Source organism: Falco rusticolus, chromosome 1, assembly GCF_015220075.1.
Source record: "Falco rusticolus isolate bFalRus1 chromosome 1, bFalRus1.pri, whole genome shotgun sequence".
NCBI classification, from domain to species: Eukaryota; Metazoa; Chordata; class Aves; order Falconiformes; family Falconidae; genus Falco; species Falco rusticolus.
Window position 1 is genome coordinate 79,573,828 of NC_051187.1, and position 21,708 is coordinate 79,595,535.

Here is a 21,708-nt window from a genome sequence, read left to right on the forward strand (position 1 = left end):
TGCATGCAAACTCCTATGGAAAAATACTGTCTTAGGTGGAAGATGAGGTAGTCATCCATTTAAAACATGAGGCCATAACAGGAGAGCAAGATTAATATTTTATCTGTACCTCAGTTAGAACAGGGAGTTTTTTGTCCAGATGTCAAAGTTTTGTTCAAATTAAAAAATAATGGTATTTTCTTCTTTGTGAAGGAGAGCCCATCTGTAGAAGGCTCTTAATTTTTGAGGTTTTGAAATCTTCTGTTTAAAAAGATAAGATGTTTCATTTCTTAATGCATGATTATCTGCCCTAGATAATACTCTTTCTATTAAGAAAAATTGACACATTGATACTTTGAATATTGACATAGCGGACCCAAGATGTACTGGTATAATTCCCGGAGCATTTGAAGGCTAAATGAGGACAGCAGAGCCAGGTCACTTTAAAACTGACTTTTCTCAGCGTTTCTGAATTAAGAGACTATACGAGATCCAATTCTGTAGGAATTAATGTAATGTGACATGGCTGACTATCAGGGCCTTTATAGTTCTTACACATTCTTCAACAGTACCATCAGAGGATTGCTGTCAGCTCTGCTGCATTCCTCCTTTTTAATCTTTTTCTTTTACTCTTGCAAATAAGGATAAAATCAGCCACTGAATTGTTATGTAGTCTTATGACTTAAATAAGCTGCTATTTGTTGCCTTTCCTCTGTGTGTGTGGTAGCACCATGTTAGCACAATTAGTGATACGTGCAAATTATTTATTTGGTGACATTTCCATACTTGGGGATTAAGTCTTGTTTTCCTCCGTTAGAAGCTTTTTTGCTTAATGATGTAAGAAAAGAAACCTCCCCCTTTCCTTAATATAATTTTACTTTAATGCTCAGGAAATATGATAAAAAAGGCAAAATTTTTTTTTAAAGACAGTTTTTAGCAGTGGAATTTAGTTTTCATTGTGACCTTAACATCCTTGAAGGTTAGTCTGGCATTTTCTATGTGAAATAATTAATAAATTAACTACTTCATCCATTTTCAAGGGATAAAACATCAATACTATAACACTGTGTAAATTTATATTTCAAATACAAATAATAGATTATGATGAATAATTGTGGAATATTGTGTAACCTTGTTTTCTCATGTGTCATAAGTAAGTTTTCATTAAACAAAAGAAAGCCTTTAGATGTTTACATACTATGCATTGGGCCCAACAAGAATTTCTACATATTAGAAGGAGGGAGGACAAAATATTTTGCAGTTTGAGAGAACAGATGAATTTCAGACTGCCCTTTTTTTGCTGTTCTCTGATGTAAAGATAGAGTGGTTGTCTTCTGCATCAAACTTATGCTTTGGAATGTATTTCTGTTAGCTCATTGCAGCACAATGTTCTCGAAAAAAATGCAGGCTTTAAGAGAGTAATTTTAAAAATTTAGACATTTTTGAAAGATTTGCATGTATTAGCAAGTTAGTATTGCTTCACAGGATTTTTAAACGGTTGATGTGGAAACAGCTTGTGATAAGGAAAAATTTGTTGTCAGGTGGTAGGCTTTGCTACTACATGCTTTTGCACTACTTGAGCACAAAACTTTCCATTTTAAAGGCTGTGGGAAGTAAATACTGGTGTGAAATGAATTATGCAGAAAGTGTGCTGTGTTCGGCAAGAATGCTTACCTTTTTGCTTATGCCATCTACTCCTGCTGGATTTCCAGTTCAAAGTAGTGCTATTTTTTCAACACTTTAAAAAGTAGTCTTGAGATAAACAGCAGTATTACCCCAAATACACTATTCTTCCTGCTGCAAAGCAAATAAAGCTAACTTTTTATATGCCAATACCACATCTTGTTTCATAGTTCAGGAAAAAGCTAGAATTTGATTTAAAAATACAGTGTTCTTGATACCACTGTGTGATGTACTCTGTATAAATTTTTGGGTTTGCCCGGAGAATACCTTTTCAGTTCTTAAGGTTTCTGTAGATGAAGATTATTTAAGCAAATAGAATACAAATTTCTCTTTCTTGCTTTGATATCTCAGTTGCCCCAGGGTATCTGTAAGTACTGCTAAAGTTGTTTTTCCACTTTAATAGTGCTCATAATAAAACAGTGCAGGAGTTCATGTAGAAGCGTAAGTGATCATCTTTAGGCTGCAAAGCTTGTTGAATTGATTTGTGCAACTGAGACGCTAAGTTAAACTGTGTTACTGATGTAAGCTCTTGTAATTTTTGCTTTAGAATTGTTCTGATACTTGGAGGGGATTTTCTGTTTAATTTCCTTGCCCCCCCCGCCCCCCCCCCACCCCACCCCCCCCCCCCGCCTCGTAAGGTCTGATGTAGTCTTTTAAATAAACAAGGATGAATCCTAGCTGCCTTGCAGAGTGATGTCTATTTTTGACTGGCATGATAACTGGGATTTTAAAATATTTTCCATTTTTACACATTCCTGTGCACCTCTGGCCTCTGTGTCAGCCCTGTTTATTATTTGTATTATTGTCCTCCATAGGGATTTTGCATATTTGACTCGAAAATATTTTAACCCTGTAGCTGGAATGTGAGGAGTTCTCTCAGTAGATCTAATGAATGTATTTCTGGCTGTCTGGCTTATTCTGCAATGCAATTAAGAGTCTGAAAATACATCCTATTTCCTAATTGATGAAATAAAATTTTGAAGGTATCCCTCAACAGGGAAGGCAGCATTATCTTTATGTAATTTTTTAGGAGATCCTTAAATCACTTAATTACAGTATACAGACAGTAGAAATGATCCTGGACCTGAACACTGTTATGTTGAGTGGAGGTCATTAAGGATCTGGGATCTGTAGTTTTGAGGCAAACTGTTGTTGGTTATAACTCCTTATGTGGTATAATACCACATTGGCCTTTGTCTTTTGTCTACAGCTGCAGTACTTCAACATAACTCTCTCAATTTTTTATTCACTAAAGTCAGAATGTTGTTTAATGCCAAATATGTTCTTTTTCTCCTAGCTGGTTAAGGTTTCTAAATCTGCCAGTGTTGTGGATTAACACCGCTAGGCTTTATAATGGTATTAATGGAAATGCATAGAGTGATTTCAGATGGAAATATTTATGTAAATTTGAGTGGTTTTGGTCAGAGTCCTATGAAAACTTCAGCAGCTGTGCATGTGGATTGCCTAGTCTTTGATTCAAACAAGCCCTTGGGCACTTGGTTAGAAATGTTATAAACGTTTTAGTTTCAGTAAATCTCTTAGCTTTATTGCTTGGATATGTGGTTGAGCATGGGCAGACAAGATAAATAAACTTTGATTTCATAAAAAATCTGCCGAAACGTGTATTTCTGTGTTATTGCATGTAGTTCCTTAGGCATCATTGCATGGTTCATTGGTAGTGTCAGTGTAAAGCTTTTCCATTCCACATTTGCACTATTCTTGTTCTTATCCCCATACTTCAGCACGGCATCCCCTCAAAGCACAGCTTCCTATTAGCTTAAACTGATTTGAGACTGTGCAGCCATCAAAAGCGGTAGCCTTGTCTGTCCTTTCTTCCAGCACTAACCAGTGTGCTGCAGGTACCTGGCTCCAGCAGTGAGTGAATGGTCATGGAGCAGGTGGGATGACCTGGAAGCTTGGTTGTGGGGGAGGCTTTGGTGGGATATTGATTGCCCTGAGTGTACGGATGCACAATGGCGTCCAAGTGCTGACATACAGCTAGAGGAGTGTCTGCAGACAGAAGTGGGGAGCGTGTAGTGGGTTTATAGATCCTTATCCATAGCCAGTTTAAATAAGCTGTGGTCAGCTTGATACCTCTAGGAAACCACATCTTCAACTGTGCTAATGCATGTATTTGCAGAGTCGTTCTGTGACCTTGAACAGTGAAATGACCTGGATTACCGTGGGTCAGTGCTCTGAAACCATTCATTATGCCCCTTGTACCAGTAAGCCGAGAGTGCTGTTGAGAAGGCCAGTGACAGCCTGTAGATAGGAACAAAAGCTGTAAAATAGGTGAGAAAAGGGGCTGGCTTGTCAGTTGGCCTTGCTGCCTAACGATTAGACTGCAAAATGGCCTTATGCTATTTGCTGCTTGTCTTAGATGAAAAGTGCCTTTCTATTTCAGGTGTAAAAAACCTGATCTGAAGGTGTTTCCTTTTTTCTGATAAGTTTAAGTGGTATGAGAATAAGCAATCTCTAAAAAAAAAAAAAAAATTCCAAAAAAATCCCTTCTATTCTGTGCTTTATCTGAATTGTATCCCTGCTGAAGAGAAGCAATTTTTAAGAAAAGTCAGCATTAATGAGCATCCCTTAATGAAGAAGGTATCTGTAAAGAGCTGTTAAATCACTCATAGGACAATGCCTGTGTCATAGTAGATTGGCAGCGAGTTATCTAAGAAATACTAATTGTGTTCATTAACATTCTTGACAAGAGCAAGCTGGGAGTATGTACCATAATCGCTGGAAACAATGAGGCAGTTCAGAGGTGCAATGTTTTCATGTTTGATTACATCTGTCCGTCGCAGAACATTTTCTTGTAGAATTAGGCAGAAATAGATCTCTTTAAATGAGACAAGTTAGACTAAAGCTGTAAAACTCCCAGCTGGATTCTGTAACATAATGATTGGTTAAAAGTTGGCAAGAATCTATTCCTGATGTTATTTTATTAAATGATAGAAAGGTTAAACAGTGTGAGTTGAGCCAGGAGTACTTTTAGCTGAAGTAATGGCGAAGTCTCTCTAGCCTGCTTAATTTGCAACCCTTGAGACATTATATTAGTTATGTTAGTGGAGGTCAATGAAGGAGACAGAAGAGTAATTATTGAGATTGAGGGAAGAAGCTGACTGAAAGAAACCTTCATGTTTCTAAAGTTTAGTAACTGAGAATAGATGAGGAGGGGTGTCTGGCTTTTTTTCTAGAGTAGGTAGAGCGAAGAAGAAGGAACCAAAAGCAGACCTTCTCCAGCCCATTCAGTTACATCAGAATGCTGGGGCATTGATCTATGGTGAGGAGATAATCATGCTAGTTTTCCGAATTGTACCTGATTTTGAGGCTTTTTCTGAAACATAACAGAGCTGGAGGGCTCTAGAGAAGTTCTCATGAGGTCTAGATTTATAAGACGTGATGCAGATGTAGGAAAGGAGGACTGGAACTGGTGGGAGAGCCAAGTCTTGTTCAAAGAAAATTATTCTCTCTTTTTTACAATCTCTTCCAATTTAATTTAAGTGGAGACAGTGCCAGTTTAGAAAAGGAAGTGAAACTGAGAAGAAAAGTATTTCTTATTTAAGTGATGATGTCAAGATTAACCTTAAATTCCAGACAATGCAAGTCTGCTGTATTGTTTCTGTGATAGTAGGTCTTGTAAGGTTTTTCCCTATAGTTTTATCTCTATTTCAGTTGTTTTATAATTGATTGTCATTTCATTATTGCTAGTAATGATTACTTGTATGAGTTGCATTGCTCCAACAGATGTCTTCTCTGTGCTACCTGACATCTTCAAACAGTTTGTCAGGTACCTGTTTGCTATTTAGTTATGCAAGTGAGTGAAAGCTTGTAACATTTCCTTTGAAAACATGCAGGCTTGTCAACCCTTTCATATGTTTTTACTGTACTTGAAATCACTGTGAATGAAGAAAATTATTTTGTATAATTAAATACTGTAAATAACCTGTAAGTATCACAAGAGTTGATTTTTCTTCCGTTAGGCTACGAATGCAGATTTTAAATTTACTTCCTCCCACCCTCCAGAAATGTTAAGTGATCAGTGGAATGATACAGCTGGGTAGGAAAAAAATATGCAGCAATAAACATTTCTAATTAGTAAATAAAATAATTGTGTGCTTTAAAACCTTGTCTGTTTAAACAGCTTTTCTTCATTGTTTTGGGGAAACTTTTGGTCACTTCTGTTTTCACTATAGAATGATGAGCATGATGGCTAGAAAATATAAAATGCTTGACTGTAAGTTGAGCCATCAGTACAACTCTTTACAACTAACAATAATTTTATTTCATTTTTGTGTTCTAGATTCATAGTTGGTATGATGTAGGGACTGATTAATATTGTAAGATATTTTTTCTTTGAAAAAAAGCATTGTAATAGTGTGTAATACTGTAGTCTTACATATTTACAAACTTTTTAATGTGTTTCCAGTTGTTTGTATGGATCAAATAGGTCATTCAGAGAAACTACTTGTTATCTAAAACTGTAGGCAGAGTGGGTTTGAGAATATTGTACATTGTAGGTCAGGGAATTAATTTGCAGCAGAGAACCTCATAGGGAGGAAAGCTGGCTCCCCCCCCCAGTTCAGCACTGTATTGGGATGCAGGATTCTTTCACTCTGCAGTACAGGAAGGCAAGCAAAGCAAAGGTGGCAGTAAGTCATGATTGCATTGCCTGCATTCTGCTCGTGGCCTCAGCTGTGGAGCAGCTTTGGACCAATATGAAGAAGACTGTGCCAGCTCTGTGCCAGGCTTAAATTCTTTCATGCTTGGAAAATACTGAAGTACTTATTAGGGCACCTTTTGGATCCCTGTACCATGGTAGGAAAGTAGTTGCCTGGTACTGGTTGGAGGAGAAAGCTTGTTTTATGTTTGGTGTGGCAGATACCCATGTTCAAAGTGAATGTCTCTTATTCTTCTGTTGCTATGAAACTATGTAGAAGGGGATGTTACTATACCAGGTTACTTAATGGATTATTTTCAAGTGTTTTCTAATATAGGACAAACATTTTAGAGCCTTTATAAGAAAAAGCTTAAGTATGTAGATACTGCTGAAAGAGCATGTCTGTAGCCATGATATTCTGATTCACTGTGGACAAAGTTCTTATCTGTTACTGATAAAGGGAGGCTTGACTGAGATGCTTTGTACTGAGAGCAGTCTTTCAGTGTAGGTTTGGCTACACTTCGTTTCAGTAAATGCTGCCTCGTCTAACATCAGTTAATGGCTTCTTGGTGTGAAGGAATAGAGCAGATTATTTTTTTTCTTATGGTGGCACCATTTTTGAAATCTGAAAGTTTTCTTCTCTGCAGAGAGGATGATGCCCTGTAACAATGCTGTACTTCATGTAGTCTCTCAAGTTGATCTTCGTTATTAACAGCCCTTCTGTAAATAGGGTTTCCTCTTTTATTTACTGAGGAAAATTATATTTTATTTATATTTGGGTGGCTGGTTAGAAAAGAGGGGCATTAATTCCGTGATTTTATCTTCGTGGTAGAGATGCTTAGAACAGATGTACGTTAAGTTTAAAGGTAATTTGTCAAAAGAGTACACACTGGCTTATTGGGAAATGTCATTTTAGCCAATAAATAAATACTACATCGTGGCTAAAGAACCATTTTTATTGGAAGCCATGCTTAAATATCTGTAAGCTCTTTTGTTTGAAAATTAATGTGCCGGTGTTCACCTCTTCGTATGTCAGTGGCTCCACTTGGGAAGATTAGTCAGTGTATGCAAAATAAATTTTGAATATATATGAAGGTTAAGATCAAAATTTCCATTAATAAACTTGTGATATTTGGAGAATGAAGTCCTGTCGTGATGGTATACTAGCAAGACAGTTTAGCAAGAGAGGCTTTGATGCTGCCGTTCAACACAAACTGCAACAATTGTTGTTGGGCTGGGGTGCTACAGCTTTTAAATTGCTAGAGATACAAGTTGCCTTCAATTCATGGTAAATTTTGGTACTGCCCTGTAGTGGGCTAGGTTAGACTGGGAGCTACTGCCCAAAGTTCATACAAACAAATTCTAAGTTACTTGTAGGAGGTGGGCCATCTAGAAGTGCACCTCCAGTCAGTTTGCAGATGATGCCAATTTGTGGTAGAGCGTTGATCTGCTGGAGGGCAGGAGACTCTGCAGGGGGGGCTGGGCAGGAGACTTTGCGGGTGACGGGGGTGGGGGGGGCTGGGCAGACTGGACCAAGGGGCCAGGAACAGTGGCATGAGTGTCCCCCAGGGCTGAGTGCTGGGTACTGCACTTGGGTGACAACAGCCTCACGCAGCGCTGAGGGCTGGGGGCAGAGCAGCTGGAAACCTGCCTGGAGGAAAAGGGCCCGGGGGTGCTGGCTGATGTCCGGCTGGACGTGAGCTAGTAATGTGCCCAGGTGGGCAAGGCGGCTAACAGCATCCTGGCTTCCATCAGAAACAGTGTGACCAGCAGGACCTCAGCACTGGTGAGGCCGCACCTGAAATCCTGTGTTCAGCTTTGGGCCCCTCAGGCATATAGGTGCTGGAGTGCGTCCAGAGAAGAGCAACAAAGATGGTGAAGGGTCTAGAGAATGTATCTTATGAGGAACAGCTGAGGGAACTGGGGTGGTTCAGCTGTAGAAAAGGAGGCTCGGGGGGGCCTTATAGTTCTCTACAACTATGTGACAGGAGGCTGTAGGCAGGTGGGGGTCAGTGTCTTCTCCCAGGTAACAAGTGACAGGACAAGGGGAAGTGGCCTCAAGTTGCATGAAGGGAGGTTTAGATTGGATATTGGGAAACATTTCTTCACTGCAAGGGTGGTCAAGCGTTGGAACAGGCTGCCCAGGGAAGTGATGGAATCACCAACCCTGGAGGTATTTAAAAGCCATGTAGACGTGGTACTTAGGGACATGGTTTAGTGGTGGGCTTGGCAGTGCTGGGTTAATGGTTGGACTTGATGATCTTAAAGGTGTTTCTTCAGTGATTCTGTGTTGGCAGTAGGAAACAGTCAAATAGCTGATGAGGCAAAAAAAGGGAGTCTGAAAGCATGGCCTTTGGGATCCGTGCAAGACGGGCTGGAGGGAAAGCAATGGAACTTGTTGCTGTCTGGAGAGAGACTTTCAATCTCTGATGGATGAAACAGCTTCTGTAAAGACCCTGCTGGATTCTGAAGCCAGGACTTTTGGGTGTCGCTTGAATTCCTATCACTTAAATCGAGGAGTATGTCACCTTATTAGTTTTTTCTGTTAATGAAAGTCACCCATAAGAACCCTGAATACTAGCTAATGACAACAAAATCTTCCTTTGTTTGGCCTTAATTTGTGTTCTGCTGTCATAAATGTGATGTTGATGGAGGTCTGCTATTTGACATCAAGCCAGAAAAAGAAACAAAAAATGTGAAGCTATTAAGCTCATGCTTATACTATCACAGACTGTATTACCTTGGCTAATTTTACTGATAATACAAAAAAATTATATTGAAGAAGTACTGAACAATATGAGAAATTATCTTCGTCTGAAGAAATCTTGCAGAAGATCTCAGGAAGGTCATGTTAAATTTAATGGTGTGGAAGAGCACCACAGATTTTATGAAGGACATGTACAAAAGGGTTACATGTTGATCTAAACATGTTTAAGAGCGTAAGTAAAACTAAGTTACTGCTTGTTCATTTTGTACCTGTTCTGAAAGCTAATGCAGCAGTTGCTGTTAGCTTTATGTACAGATTATTGAGTATATGGCCAATTACTGCTGGGTCAAGAATAAACTAACTTTTTGTTCTTTACTGTGGCGAGCTACATACGTTGTCTCACTACCACTCATTCCCTTACCTATCAAAATAAAATATAGGTGCTTTCCATTATGCAAAACATTGAGCTCTTTTCCAGGAAATTAGGAACTTGGAGTAAATCCCAAAGCAGAATTTCTGCAGCAGCTGCCTGTTGTGCTGCTGGAAAGCCTAAACAGTGCAGCTTTGAAACAAAACTGTGCTCATCCTGGTATGCAAATGAACCAAAAGATAACAGATAAAGCTACCAAAGGGTACATTAAATCCAGAGGCTTTTATGTAGAAAGATGGATCAAGTGAAAGATTTACTACTTCAATTCCAACAAATTGATTTCTGTTACTTAAGTTAGAGCAAAACCTCAGTGCTACCACGTATCTGAACCCATTCGTTCTTAGCTTACAAAGCAGAATACTGTAATTAACTAAATTGAATGTTTCTTGAAGCTCTTTTGAAGAAAAGACTGACTTGCTTATAATGCATTGGATAGCCTGTCTAAATTGGCTGGCATCCTTCCAGTTTCAAAGCAGCTGAGATTTGAAATCATTATGGGAGCAAGTATTCCAGTTCTCCTCTTTAGGTTACTCTGCTCTGGGCGTCATAACAAGAGGGAATGGAAGAGGGGAGGAAAATGTTGGAGATTTTGTTGTTTTGGGTTTTTTCTATAGTAGGATAAAAAAAAACCTGTAGAAAAAAAGAAAATTTGGGCAATTGCACATCTTGAAACAATTAGCCTTGTAGAAATCTGTTCACATTTATACACTAAATGGCAAAGTTCTTTTAAGTAGTCTTTCCTTAATCTTCCCCTATTACCATTACAGCATGCAGGACAACATGTTCATTTCTTGAATTGTTTTTTTCACTTCGCTTTTTGACAGTGATCAGTTGTCTATGTGAAGCCAGGTAACTCTTTGTAAAAAAACTGCTACTAATCCAGAGATGGAGCTTTTGTGATTTATCTCCATTGGCAAGTGTATATTAAAATTCTAATTATTTACGATTTAACTTACTAGTACTGCATAAGTTGCAAATAACTTCCGGGGTTTTTTTAAAATGACTCGGTTTGGCGTACTTGGAGATGTGTTAGTAGATCTTTGGTGCTTTGGAGTATAAATATCTAGAGAGTACAAAAATATTGAAGAAATGAAGAATACTAAATGTCATTTAGGTGGTAAACAAACGGTATACTGAAAAATTAGTATTATACTTGCTTTGGAAAAACTTTCATTGTCTTTATTATATCTGGTTGCCTTCAGTTGCAGTATTTCATTTCAGTGCATTAAGGTACAAAATTTCATGATGCTTAGCATAATTATATCTCCCAACATGATTTAGATAGAATCTTAGTACTTTTTTACAAGTACAATGATTCGAAAAACAGAACAAAGATATGGGACAGTTGCTTGGCCAGATATGAGACCTGTTGCTTTACTCTGCATAGAACTTTCTTTGATATATCAGGAATTTTGAGTACGTATGTGGGTGATTATAAAAGGGAAATTTGTTTTGTAGCCACTGCAAAATAAGCTTGCATTTAAATAATAAGGTATTAAAAGTAGAAAAAAAGTTGAGCGAAGCTTTTCAATATGGGTCTCATCCTATTCTGTGTAGCTTTTTAGAAAAAAAAAAAAGCAGGATGCTGAAAATAATGTTTTCCCATATTTGAGTGTGGTGGCAAAAAAAATAAATAGGAGTATCATGTCCTAAAATAAAATAAATTGGTTTATTTGAAATCTGACATAATTGAATTCAAACGTAATTCTTTTCAGAGTTCCATGCCTTAATATTTCTTTGAATATCCTGCAGCTTTTGTAAAATTTAACTGGTAGGATGACTTTTTAGCACTGTATCTCTCAAATGTGAAAAGTTCCTTTCAAACTTTTAGTTCCCTGAAAACAGGAATCTTGCTTTTTCATCCTAATGTGCTAACCTGTATTGTTCTGGTGATGAAGTGGGAGCTAGAGACACAGCACCTGGTCTCAAAATAGATCAGCAATAACTGATTTTAAGTGCATCATGAGTGACTCATGCCCTTCTACAATTTAAATGCTTTAATCCTCAGTTTCGTTCCTTGCTCTGTAAGGGTAGGAACTAAGTGGTTTAGGAGTTTATTTTCTTATGGGACCTACTTTCAAAATATTTTGACTTCCCAGCAAGATCTAGCTAAATAATGATGAAAGAAGCATACTCTATACCAGGAATTAAGAAGTGGAAGGAAGGAAAATAGGAAACTTGCTATTAGCCTGCTTTTTCTTGCCCTAAGGCATCATACTAATTTATATGTGATCCCTTGGCTGTGTCTGCATTTTATCCTGGAGAGGGGAGATGGTGGCAGCCTGGCTTTTTTCTTCAGGCAGTGATTCTGGATGGTACTGCTGAAACAGGGTGTGAGCATCTTTGCTCTGATCTGTCTTCCAGAACTTGAACTGAAGTTCACCTTGCGGTTACACTAGGGAAAACTGTGACATTGACTTTTCCCTCAATTTCTACAATGGGCATCTCTTTGGATTCCTAGGGATCCAAGTGCCCCATTAATCCTGGCAGTATATTGCACTTGCAGAGTGAGGGGTGCATCTTTAAAATTATTTTATACGTTGGTGAATCTAGCTTTGGTTTTTTTGTCTCTTCTCATACCTGCTGGCCACAGTCTGTGTTGTTTTGTGATGCTACAGAGCCCTGTTTTCAGATATTTTTTTTTTTTAGAGAAAATGGTTGACTACTATGCATGCCAGTGTTGTTTTAAATGTATGGGGTGTTGTTTGTTTGTTACAACTTTATCAAAATGAAATGTGTTACCTCATGACAGACTTGCAAAAATAATTTATGTAAAAATGTTTTAATTGTTAGCACATAAAGTACCTTATACCAATATGTAATAAATATTGCCAATGGTTTATTTATTTTGGATTAGACAACTGGGATTATGGCATTAATGCTAAGATTATTTTGTGGCAACAGCAGTCTGCGCTGAAATTACTGAAAATTTGAATTATTTTTTTTGTACCTAAAGTAGGTTTTGCCTTTCTCAGTGGGGAACAAACTAAAGGGGCAGGTTTCTTCAAAATTTCTATTCTTCTTTTATTTTTGTAAATGCAGAGGAAAAGACACCAGTAAAGCTTAGGCGTAAAGCAATTCTCTATTAAACAGTTCTATGCAGACAGATTTGTTTTTATTTGCTTGAAAAAATACTTTCAAAACAATGTGAATTCTGTAAATAATGGAAGAAGGATGAGACAAAACATCTTTAATGAAAGCACTCAGGGTTTTTCACACTCTGAACCTACCTTTATTATGTTAATCAAATTTCATGTGGTTCCCAGCAGGGATACATAAAGATTACCTTTTCAAATAAATGAATATGGATTATTTACTGCATATCAAGAGACTGGTTAGGGGTCTTTGATCTTTGTCCTGATGCAGACATAGATCAGAGCAGTTACTAAGACTCTCTAACTTGTGTGGTGTTCCCTTATCCTCCTGGATGGCCAGGGGGAGAAACAGCAGGCAGGTGTGCCAACCCTTGCCTGCTGGGGACTCAAGTGTAGTAAGCACCTGCTTTAGATTCCCAGGACAAGTTTAATTCTTCAACTCCAATGATCCCAATGTAACTCAATTTCTAAGGTCTCCGGGGTACTCTGTCAGGTGCTTTTTTTGGGGAAGAATGAAGTGAATATCATTTGGGCTGGTGAGAGGAAATGAGAAGTCAGTTTATTTGTGCTTATAGTTTATTTACTGATACTTTACAGTTAATGAGCTCTTTAAATCATGCCTCCTCATCAGAAGTCCCACTAAAGTAGTCAGTTAAGTGCAGTGAATCTGAAAAACTGTCTCTATGAAAACTAAAAAAAGTGAAGTTCGCCACTCTTCCTTTCGATGCAATATCCTCCTGTGTTTTCTCTGTGTGTGTGATGACCATTAAGAGTTAAATACTGCATTTTCTTTCTTAATTTGTTGTTGCCTCGCTAAAATTCTGTTAAAACTTAGAAAAAAATATCTGGGATTTATGTGGGAACAGTATATATGTTATCCTATATTTTGCTTCAGGATAATGTTTTGAACATCATAAATCAAATCATGGATGAATGCATTCCACATGAACGGGCCAACCGAGACTTTTGTGTTAAGTTTCCGGAGGAAATACGCCATGACAACCTTGCAGGACAGCTTTGGTTTGGAGCAGAAGTAAGTCTCTCATGTTTTGTTACTTGGGGTTAATGGACCGTTTTTGTGTGGTATAAAATCAGAAGTTTAAAGTACATCTAGAGACTTTTCTGCAAATGGTACGTATAATTAAAGAGTAAACATCTTTGAGAACTTGCTCTGGATGCTCATTGGAAGGGGATACTTTAACTGTGGTTTTGGTATTGCTTGGGCTAACAGCATACCAGTTTATTTCCATAATTGTCTACTGCCATTATGACCACGTCTTAAAAATTGTTCTTTTGTGACCTAGCATCTGATTAATATTCTTGATTTTCAAATTTATTTTTTGTCCTGATGGGCCACCTCATGCTTTAAAAATCTTAGAAACAAATAAAGATATATAAGGGAATTATAGCAGGATAAAAGTTTTTCGAACAAATGTAAATGTATGCTCTTACTTTATTTTAAGGCTATATTATAACTTTGAGCTGGTATTTTTTGCGCATAACTCATTTGTTTCACATGTTTAGGCTTAAAATATAATGGTTTCTGTGCAAAGCACTGAAGTCTACTTATCTTATGTGGCTTTTCTCAAAGACCTGCTTCGACAGCAACCTGTAGGAACAAGGGATTTTTTGTGGTGAATAAGCTTTAATTATTTTAACCAAGGGAAGCTTGAAGTGTCAGAATAAAGGACATGATATGTAAGATACTTATTTGTTACTACTGGTATCTGTTGGCTAAGAAAAAGGAATAAAAACTCATTGTGGAGTCTTTAATGATAAACTTAGTGTCTTCAGGTCTGCTGGCCTGAGGGTGACTTTAAGCACCATGGATTTAAGAGTTGAGGAGAGTAGCCTAGACATCCTACCACACAACAGCATGTTGTGGTGTTGCTTTCAACTTTGCCTCTCTTGTATTTGAAGCAATTCGTTGGCTCCTGTTATTATCCATTCTGTTCTCTACCAGTTCCTCCTTTCTTTTTAAAGTGCATGCTCTCCTATCTTGTTTAGTCCAATATGCGTCCATATGTTCTGTTTCTGAAACTTTGACAGTTGTTAGTTGTAGGTTCTTCTGAGTCAGGCAAGTCCCGGGTAGAATTTACAAAATTAATTCGATTTTTCAATGCTTTCTAACCCTATCTTCAGCAAAAACAGCAGCAACTTTTTTTCTAATTAGTGTGTGACCTTCACTGCCATCATACAGGTGACACCATGCTCTGTTTTTAAAATGCTGAGTGTCTGATGTATCTGCTTAATGGTGCTTCTTTGGTCATTAGGTAGGAGAACATGGGGTCATTCTGTCTGCAGCTGTCCATAATGAATCCCTGTGAATCCCATTATCCTTTCTTACTTGAAGGCACTAACAAACCAGGATTACAGCAATGAATGAACAGGAAAAATGCCAGCCCATGCAGTAAATTCTCCTTGCGTTGTGGAATATGCTTGAGGGGATCACAGAGACAGCTAGTATCTTCGGGGATGAAAAAAATAGTCTCCCTTTATTCACTGCTTGTTACATAAGTTAATGCTTTTACTTTTTCCAAATCCAACTTTCATTGTCTCCTAAATCAAATCAACAGGCTTGGAGAGACCTGTTGGTTTCAGAGAAAGTAACGTATGCAGTGATGAAGTAATGTTAATTCCTATTACTGTAGACACTGTCATTCTGTAAATTCATGTAGTAAGGAAAACTGTATGGACTGTTAAAAATATACACTTATGTGCCCTTGTCAGTGCAATCGCTCTGATGGACTAAGTACCTGTCAGCAGTTAAGACTTGCCTTATCCATACATTCCCACAAATACTGCTTTGACTGATAAGAGGTAAGAACATCATCTTCTCCTGGTAGCCTTAAAACATAAATCAATGCATTAGCCTGCTGAGCAAGGGTTGGGATGGCAGGTCCCTCACAGAGAGCTGCAGTAATGCCTCCCATCCAGGGGAGTGCAGGGGCAGAGAGGAAGTGGAACAGAGCTGCGAATGAAGATTTAAAACAAAAAAAAGATAACTTTGAGACTAGAAGAACCGTGTATATTTTCAGTTAATAAAAATATTTCCATTAATCCAGTAAGTATGATTTACATCAGTGCTTGTTGTCTTCCAAATGTATCCATAAAGGAATAAAGCCAGCAGCAGAGATTATTAAATAGCCTGGTTTTAACAGCAATATTTTAAAAAGTTTTATTAATGTCTTACAGTAAAAATCTACTTTTAATGTCTTTGGGAGCCCTTGTGTAACTCTTGGGCCAAGGAGTCTCTTAAATAGCTGCTTCCCAGAAACTGAAAGGGAAGAATCACTCTGACCTGGTTTTATGTTTTTTCCTATAAAATATATGCATGGCTTCTGTAGGAGGCAGGCTATTGGTCTAGCTCACTCCCTGGTCTGACAGCCAATGTGAGTATTTTTGCTGCAAGTGGCATCACGGTTGCAGAATTTCTGTCCTTTTCATGAGGAGTAGATTTACAAAATCAAGCAGTCTAGCCTGGATCAAGAGAGTCCATTGATTGTACTTCAGCTGGATCCACATCCCTCTTACGCAATCAATCTTCGTGTACATAGAGTATATATTTTATCAATACATGCCTACCTAGTGGGAGAAGCACTTTTTAAAAGTTATTCTATCAGTTATGTGGTTCTTGCACTTGAACCTTCCTCTGTTCCCATGTCTCCTGGACTGAGCTGCTCCCTAACCTTTTATGTGAAGGCTTACGACTCTCAGCATATCAGTTTTAAATCTTTCACTTGTTTAATAATTTGCAACAAATTGGGGCTAAGTACTGCCTTTGTTCAAAGTATTAACTATCACATCTTGTTCTCTTTTAAACATAAAATTAACTTTGTAAAAATTAATATTTTCTCTCTTAATGTATTTCATAGTGTTTGGCTGCTGGTTCAATTATTATGAATCGTGAAATTGAGAGTATGGCTATGAGGCCATTGGCGAAGGATCTGACTCGAAGCCTGGAGGAAGTTAGAAATATCATTCGTGACCAGGCCTTAAGGGATTTGAACCTCTACACAGAAAAAATGAAAGATTCACTCAAGCATTTTGATGTCCTTTTTGCTGAATTTGAATTAAGGTAAAAGATCCGATGTAAATGCATTGTGAGCATTGGCTTGGGTACTACAACTGTGGTGTGCCTTGTTGGTTTTTGGAAGCTTGCTGTTTTGTTGTGTTTTCTTTTAATGGAAAAAGCATGTCATTTTTTTTATCATGGTATTTGAGTTCTTCAGTAATTTGTTGTATTGTTAGATTTTTTCCGTCTAATGTAGTAATAACGAAGAGAAAATTAAATAGCTTTTTAGCAATTAATATTTGCTCTATTCAGCTAAACTGTAATTTTCCATTTGCATGCTGGCATATGGCATTTGAGGGATGTTTTCCAAGACAAAAAAGGAAGCCATAAATCTCTTCACTTAATGTTTTTTTGTTGGAGGAAAGGCGACAAATAAGATACATTTTAAAAAAAAAAAAGATAACAAATAGTCTAGATATTATGAGGTCTTGTTCTCTTGTGTTTAGAGATACAAGCAGGATGCACCTAGTGAATTTAAGGCAAATTGAAAACTGATGAAGGAAGTGCTTTTACACAAGCCATAATTAACCACAGGAACTCAGTGATTTAAAAACTTGTGATTGCAAAATGGCTTGGAGGCTTATAGCAAAAGCAAAAATAACTGCTTTTGGGATGAGAAAAGCAACTGCTTATTGCATCAAGGGTCACATTGACCAGGTCTTGCATTGTGCTTCGGAATTAAGCCAGCTTCCTGCATACTTGTTAGATGGTTGTAGTGCTGGGCATAGTTAAAGACAGGATAACTGGACAAGATTATCTGTGGATGTAATATAATACAGCCATTACTACCCTCTGCAAGACAGGTTTCTTAGAATTGGGTAGTGTTTTAAATTTTTTCTGGGAATAACCCATAGACTGTCTTGACTCCCATTACTCTTAGCCTTTCCTCAGTATTCATATTATCTTGTATTATTTTACTCATGTAAGCAGGTTTTTCTATTAAAAAACCCTATCATTATACTGTTACACTGAAAAACATTTTAATTGAAAACATTAGCTAAAAATGTTTTTAAGTGTGGTTTTGAGTGCAGACACCAATGACAATCAGTAACTGGTTCTTGACAGTACCTGTGCAGTTTTGGGCCTGTCCATACCAACTCTCTACATAGAGCATTTTAATTTGCCATTGTTCTGCAAACAACTTTTCCCCTTTGTGTGTTACCTGTAGTCTACAAATGACTGATTAAGTAATATGGTGACAGAAAACCACTTTACCAAAATTTCTCACCTTGTGAGTTAGTACTTCTGCATGTAATTCCACATAGAAATGAGGCCAGCTTTTAAGTCTCCTAAATTGTTTCTCTTGGGTGGCTGAAATTTCCCTAATATTATCTCGGGTAAAACCTTTTTAATTAAAATTTGTCTTTCAGTCAGGTTTTTTTCTTAAGTGCAGAGTGAACTACTCTGTCTCCAGGATGTGGCAATAAAGATCCTTCTAGAACCAACCTCCCTGTGCCACACAGTATGGTGTTCTGGTTGCTAAATGTGTGTAATGACATTTCTAAACTGAGTTCCACTGCCTCTATCTGCAATAAGTAAATTGGATGCATTTCTTATAGATTCTTGTGCTGTAATTTTTGTAGGAGTGCTGTCAAAATAAATACAAAATGGTACATGAAAGGTTAGGTTTCTATGATGATTTATCATAGCCTTGTTTTTGTCTATGTTATGATTTGTTAAAGTGTGTAAAATAGTATTATGTTTTTCTATAATCTTTGTAGTTATGTGTCGGCCATGGTACCTGTGAAGTCTCCAAAAGAGTATTATGTGCAGCAAGAGGTAATCGTACTCTTCTGTGAAACTGTGGAGAGGTAAGCATTTTAGTTCAGTACTAGGTTTTTAATTTCTGTGTTTACTTTCAGTCTGAGCTTTTCTAGAAGTACTTTGACTGTAGTCTTTAGGAAGCATCATAAAATACCAGGCATTTTGCTTTTCTAGTAATATCCAAGTAGAAAGCTAAAAAGCATTAAGCGTGCTTGCCAGGCACAAGCCTGTACTTTTTTGGTTGTGGGTTGTTTTTTTTTTTCTAGAAAACAAACACAAAAGTTAATAATCCAACAATATTGTCTGTATGCCTAGTTATAGATATGTAAATGAAGGCTAAACATTTAGATAAGCTCCATCTGTTTAAGGCATTAAGACTTAGTGATATTTCATGCAGGAATACATGAGATGATTCAAATAGTTTGTGAACCTTTAGGTGATTATCATGAAGAACTTGTAAAGGCTCTTTAAAATCTTAGAGGGCTGGAGCTTGACTCTGTATGTATGAAGATATGATGTTAAAAGAAGGCAAACAACCAAAACAGTAGTTCACTAGTTCTCTGAGAAGTATAAAGTGATAAGCAAAAATGTGAGTTTGGAATGCACTGTTGAACAACTTTTCCCCCCCACCCCATCACAGACTAGTCAGCCTAGTGGGGGGCAGTGGAGGGGAACAGCATGTGAAATAACCAGCTGTAGTGAGGTTTTGTGCAGTGTAAAGCAGTTCTCAAAAGGAAAATAGTGAACTGGAGTCTGAGTGGAATTATTGGAGACCAATTGACTGTAAGAAGCACTTGCAGTAAGTGTTCGGTTTAGTGTCATATTAGGAGAAGTTGTGAAGTAGGACTCTGGGAAGGAATGAAGGATTACACAGCACACTGCCACAATCTGTAGATGACACCAATGCCAGAGAATAGAATCATAGTATCATTTGGGTTGGAAAAGACTCTGAAGATCATCAAGTCCAACCATTAACCCAGGACTGCCAAGTCCGCCACTACACCATCTCCCTAAGCACCGTATTTATGCGGTTTTCTTAAACACCTCCAGGGATGGCGATTCCACCACCTCCCTGGGCAGCCTGTTCAATGCTTGGCCACCCTTGCGGTGAAGAAACGTTTCCCAATATCCAATCTAACCCTCCCCTGGTGCCACTTGAGGCTATATCTTCTTGTCCTATTGCTTGTTATCTGGGAGAAGAAACTGACCCCCACCTGCCTACAACCTCTTCATGTAGTTGTAGAGAGCAGTATTGTCCCCCCCCAGCCCCCTTCTCTCCAGGCTGACGCCCCTGCCCCAGCCCCTGCCCGGCTCTGGACACGCTCCAGCCCCTCAGTGTCTGTCTGGCTGTGAGGGGCCCAACGCTGAGCCCAGGCCCCGCGGGGCGGCCCCACCAGTGCCCAGGGCAGGGGGACGGGCGCTGCCCCGGCCCTGCCGGCCACACCGTTTCGGACACCGGCCGGGACGCTGCTGGCCTCCTGGGCCACCTGGGCACGCTGGGGGCTCATGCCCAGCCGCTGCCGCCCAGCCCCCCCGGGCCCTGTCCCGCCGGGCAGTTCCCAGCCCCCTGCCCCCAGCCCGCAGCTGCCGGGGGCTGGTGTGACCTAGGGGCAGGGCCTGGCGCTCAGCCCTGGGGACCCCCACACCACCGGCCCCGGCCCCTCGGCCTGGCCTGCCCGGAGCCCCCCGCAGAGCCCCCTGCCCCTGGCACATCAACACTGTCCCCCAACCAGGTGTTTCAGGCTTTTTAAAAAACAAGATTATAGCTCAAAGTAATCATAGCAAGGAGGAGGAATTACTTTCCATCAGTCAGAGGGCTACTACATGCACTCATATTTGGCCAGTGTGAGGAAAAAGATGTTTCTCATTAGCAGCTCTGGATAATGTGGCAGTGGACAGTAGGAAGGAACAGGGAGTAAGGGTGGGCCTTGCTCTGCATCCATCTGTTAGTACAAAGTAGAACTTGCTTTCTGGTCGTTTTGCTGTCCACCACTAGCAGTATTTGCAAGATGAGTACTGATGAGGAATAAGAAAAAGTTATTTCCATTCTTTCTGGGACCACTCCTCAGCAGGACTACTGTGCAGTTCTGAGTGTTATCTTACTCACTGATATGGACACATTGGAGAAGAAATTTGAGAGTGTTAGGAAATCTAAGAAATTGCGAAGAAACCTGGAAAACATAGCCAAGTGAAAAGCCGAAACAAATTGGGTTTTATCCTAAAAGGGATTTAAGATATTTCTAAAGTTATTAGAGGACAGTGAAGTGGCCCCCAAACATTAAATCCTTAGACTTCAATAATAGTTGCTGTATAGAACTAGGTGGGTTTTTTTTTTAGTTTGGTTTGTTAGATAAGGAGTTGACCTAGGTGATCATAGGAAGTTTTATTTGAAAATGAAACCAAATACTTTCCCCTGTTACTTGGAAAATACTCCTTTTAGTTTAAAAACTCTAAGCACCAGTGGCTTTTAGTAACAAACTGAATCTTGGTGTGAAATAGTAACTGAAAAGGAAAAATGGCATTAAAATTATTTTGGTTTTGGATGGCTAGAAAAGCTTTTAAAAGTGTCTAAAGTTTTTTAAAGTGTTTAAAGTTCTTTTTCTTCTATTAATATTTTTTAAACTAGAGAGTGCAGTAGTCAGTTATTTTATATAGTGATTTAGATTGTACAAAAATAATTCATAAGTTAAATACTATCAATTTTGTTAGGCTTTTAATAGTCTTCTCAATTTTTTTCCTATTGAAATGTTCTTGGAGCATTTTGTCTCTTAGTGAATAATATTTGTCTTCTGCTTAGAGCCTTAAGGCTTGGATACCTCACTCAAGATATGATAGATGACTATGAACCAGCTTTAATGTTTACAATTCCAAGATTAGCCATTGTATGGTAAGTAATCTTTAACTACTCTCCCTTCTGCTTCATTTAAAGATTCACTGAAGATTTTAATTTTTTTCCGGACTTTTGGTGTATTTTTTCACCTGAGTTTGCTTGTACTTTATTCAAAAATATCAGAGAATTATATTTTGTTTTAAATCATTGTGTTTTCCTGTGGAATATCAAGAAGGGGGGGGGGAAATGTAGAACTAAATATAGAAGATAGGAACCTGGAACAGTCGTCCTACAGAAAGAAATTAAAAATTTAATAAAATAAATCTGTGGAATGACACATTGTCAGAAATATATTTCTTTGAAAGCACGTGTTTAGTGTCATTCAAAAATAGTATGACCTAAGCATATAAGTCTTGAAAAGCAAAAATTTTCAATACAAGTTGTGTAATTTTCTTAATGACTCTGGGTTCAAAAGGAGTTGTTAT

At 38.3% G+C, this 21,708-nt stretch overlaps 1 protein-coding gene across 4 annotated transcripts in view; it reads left to right on the top strand.

Annotated features, from left to right (window-relative positions):
- ZFYVE28 (zinc finger FYVE-type containing 28) overlaps nt 1-21,708 on the top strand; it is a 165,867-nt gene that overhangs the window by 87,733 nt on the left and 56,426 nt on the right. For all 4 annotated transcript variants that reach the window (XM_037386406.1, XM_037386415.1, XM_037386421.1 and 1 more), the window contains exons 3-6: nt 13,450-13,587; nt 16,430-16,632; nt 18,351-18,440; nt 21,191-21,280. In XM_037386406.1, the coding sequence (XP_037242303.1) occupies nt 13,450-13,587; nt 16,430-16,632; nt 18,351-18,440; nt 21,191-21,280 (521 nt within the window). The remainder of the gene's footprint in view (nt 1-13,449; nt 13,588-16,429; nt 16,633-18,350; nt 18,441-21,190; nt 21,281-21,708) is intronic.